General features: G+C 36.9%; 1 protein-coding gene across 2 annotated transcripts in view; it reads left to right on the forward strand.

Moving 5' to 3' along the window:
- Positions 1–3,769, forward strand: part of LOC122090718 (inositol phosphorylceramide glucuronosyltransferase 1-like) — an 8,242-nt gene extending 4,473 nt beyond the window's left edge. For both annotated transcript variants that reach the window (XM_042660403.1, XM_042660402.1), the window contains exons 5-10: positions 298–408; positions 640–777; positions 874–1,020; positions 1,429–1,714; positions 1,802–1,925; positions 3,572–3,769. In XM_042660403.1, coding sequence (XP_042516337.1) covers positions 298–408; positions 640–777; positions 874–1,020; positions 1,429–1,714; positions 1,802–1,925; positions 3,572–3,710 — 945 coding nt within the window. In that variant the 3' untranslated portion in view covers positions 3,711–3,769. The remainder of the gene's footprint in view (positions 1–297; positions 409–639; positions 778–873; positions 1,021–1,428; positions 1,715–1,801; positions 1,926–3,571) is intronic.
- Positions 3,770–3,775: the final 6 nt, after the last annotated feature.

Consider the following 3,775-nt stretch of genomic DNA (forward strand, 5'->3'; position numbering starts at 1 on the left):
AAAAAAAAATTCTATATATATATATATATATATATAAAATAAATAAACGGTTGATATGGGATTGTAACAACTTAAATAGAACCTGCAAAGTTGAATGAATTTTTTGGTGATGCTGTTGATAAACCCTGACATCTACTGATATTGGATGATAGAAACTACATTTGAATGGGCTACGATTCACTCAATCTTTGTCATTTGAAAACACCCTGGATAAGCAGTGTCACTGACTTGGCATTTGATTGCAGCATGCTACCCATTATTCATAATATCGAGTCTTTTTCTTTGTATCATATGCAGTGGATGGTAGATGATGAGACAGAACTCCGGGTTGTTCACTACACACTTGGACCCCTTAAACCATGGGACTGGTGGACAGCATGGCTCTTAAAACCTGTTGACCTTTGGCAGGTAACTGCTTCAAATTCCATTTTTATCTTAAATGCACTTCACAGTTTCTTTAAATCATGTGTGCTTCTGGAGGGCTGGTAAAGGTCTGTGGTGCTGACTTAGCTTATTTATGGCATATGATGGATTTGGGGGGAATTTATCTGCATGACATATGGATGGGGCATGTGTAGGAAATTGAACTGAGGAACCAATGCTCCTGCAACTAACTGGTCAACTTTGCTGATGCTGCAGAATGTTCGGGTACAGCTTGAGGAATCTCTTCCAGGAACAGGAGGGGGCAGTAATCCGAAGGACAATATTCTAGTCAAATTTATTTTTCTTCTTCCCCTATTTCTTCTGCTTTTCTTTTATTATCGGTCTTTTCTTCAGGTTAGTTCCTTCAGGACTGAAGTTCTTTCTTAAAGTCTCATCAAGCGAAGATTGGACTCGTGAAGTCACTAAAATTTTTTCCATTTTCTGATGCAGACACAGAAGGATTTCTTTGGTGTACCATGTAGAAGCTCACTCTGTGATCGACTTAGACAACTTTACTACAGATTTAGAGCTGGGGGTGGACTTCCATATTCCACTGTTGGTGTTTCTTCATCATCAATCATTGATTCCAATCAAAAGGTCACTTTTCCTTCTCAGTTCTAATCCTTAGCTTATCTTTTTTTAAGAAATTAATACATGGGATGTTTCATGCATTCACAAAACATGCTTAGAATTCAAATTGACTGGTTCGACCAAAAAATATTTTTGACTGGTTTCTCATCAATCCTTCTGTTACCTCAAAGCACACTCGCTCAGTTCTCTGCCTTTTAGGTTTATATGTCGTAGAATGGTTCAGAAATGTGTTATGATCATGCTATGTTGGATAGTTTCTTTTTTGGTGTGGAATTTATCCGTTGCATTTTTTTTTTTTCTTGCTGGTTTTTATATTGAGCATATAGTGATGTACTGTTTACCTTCTACTTTTGTAACACTTGAAAATTTCAGCTCTGTGTGTTGTTAAAACTCACTGTTTGTGATTTTCACCAGTTCTCTAATGGAATACAATCCAAGGTACCTCCTTATCTAGTTGGAGCCTCTGTTTTTATCTGCTTCATTTCTGCTGTGGTGTCTCTTGCGCTTGCACTCGCAGTTGTCCCTCGGCAAGTGATGCCATGGACTGGTTTGCTGCTTCTGTATGAGTGGACATTCATTATCTTCTTTATATTATTTGGAAGTTATCTCCATTTGATTTATCGATGGGGAAAGATGACGGCAGCTCAAGCAGGATCTTATCCCGCTCACTCTGAGTCTTCTGACTATGATTATGGAAAAGGTTTGTTAAATTATTTTGGTTTGAAACTCCCACAAAGTTAGTGGCGAACATACTTTAATGTACTAATGATACTCATTTATGATGCAGGTCATCAACGGCAGGCGTCCACTTGTGATGTTGCAACATGGTATTATGGCTTAGGGATGGCATTACTGGCTGTAGCTGCTCCTTCGCTCCCATGTCTTCTTGGGATAACTGCACTGTTTGCGAGGTAATTTTCCAAACAAAATTTTCCGACTTCTTCAGTAATGCTGTTAAAAGAATTTTTTTCATTTGAAATATGTGAGTTACTAAAGATGCAAATTTTTACTAGCCACTTCATTTTTTGAATGTCCTAGCATGAATTTAAATTATAGCTCAATCTATTCACATGTTCTTTGTGATATTTAGCTCCTATACCATCAAATCAATGGGGCCCTCATAATTTCTCTTTGCGTCAAAATATCCTAGTGGGACAAATTTCACCTGCTTCATACATTATCTGGTTGGACTGCATTTTGGGCTCACTAAACCTATGACGACCACTTTAAAGTAGCGGTATCGTGTATCGTATTTGTTGGGTGATTTTGACAGACGTACCATATCGTATCGGAGATATGTAAGATAGTAAGATACGCTAAAGATACAGACATAAATGGTCAAGATATGCATGGAAATACTTTTTTGGAGCAAAAAAAAGTATAAATAAGCAATATATAACATGTATCATGCATAAACACTAAAATGGAGAACATCTTATAATAATATAAGTGCATTCAATTGAAATTTTTGTAAAAGATGAGGTTTTTTACATGTAATTGTCTAATGCCATGAAGAGTGTTGGGGTGGAACTCAGAGTCTTCAGGAATAGGAGCGACTATGATGATACTGTGCACCAACCAGACATAGGCACAATATTGATCTAGTCAAAATAGTTTTGGTTATCTTCAAAAAAGAAAAAAAATTTAAAAATTGAAATAATGTAGGAAAAATTGAGGGGGGAAAAAAACCATGTGGGTTCATTCTTGATTCAGAACCTACAGAAAAAAACGGAAAAAAAAACCCCCTGCCAAAAATCCCAACTGAGAAAAAACCCACATGGGGGTTTTAAGATACGTATCGATGATATCGCACCGTATCGGGATACAATAACCATTTTTAAAAAGAGATATGTATCTCACCATATTGTATTGATACCCCCCAATATCGCATGTATCAGCTGATATGGTGGGATAGAGTAAACCTTGCTACCACCACCCCACCCCCCCTTCAAAAAAAAAAAAAAAAAAAAAGAGATGAGTTGGATCGGTTGGCAGTTTCACATTTTGCCACAGTAGGAAATACTTATTATTTAAAGAAGAGGGAGATTGCATCAGAATGCCGTCTTTTTGGGTCAATCATGGATATGTATGTCTATTTTCTGTAGAATATGGATGTGTTTTCCTTTTTTAATTCTTGAAACTTTATTTCCCGAAGATAAGAAATGACAAAAGTAAGTTGCCTTTCAAATTAGGAAAGGAGTGTGGACTAACATGACTTCTGTCAGCTCAGCTACTCTGTTTACCTACTTCCATTTGCCCACCTTTTAATTCCTTAATTAAAGGTGGAGAGAAACATCTCTGGTTCTCCATTTTTAGATTTTATTAAGACATTGGTATTTCAGTATTATTTGATATCTTTTTGTGCATTTATTGCCCCATGTATATACCTACGGTATTTACAGCAGGTAGAAGCACAAAGGTTCTTAGTTGAACTTCTGTAGTACTGCAGCACTGGTTATGATCTTTAGTTTTTTCATTGGCAAGCCGAATAAATCTATGATTGTTGAGTAGGTATGCTTACAAAGAATTTAGTTATATAACATGGTGACTTCTACAGGTTAGGATTGATGGTTGTAGGAGGTATAGTCTTGGCTTCTTTCATGACATATGCTTCAGAGCGCCTGGCAATCAGAGCATTCTTAAGAGGCCTTGAAGATCGAGACATGCCGCGTACAAGAAATTCATGCTTGTGCTGACGAAAAGTTTTGAATAACGTTGTAAACTATTAGCAAAATTCAGCAAGAAACCATCCCACACCCCC

Source organism: Macadamia integrifolia, chromosome 10 (genome assembly GCF_013358625.1).
Source record: "Macadamia integrifolia cultivar HAES 741 chromosome 10, SCU_Mint_v3, whole genome shotgun sequence".
Taxonomy (NCBI): Eukaryota; Viridiplantae; Streptophyta; class Magnoliopsida; order Proteales; family Proteaceae; genus Macadamia; species Macadamia integrifolia.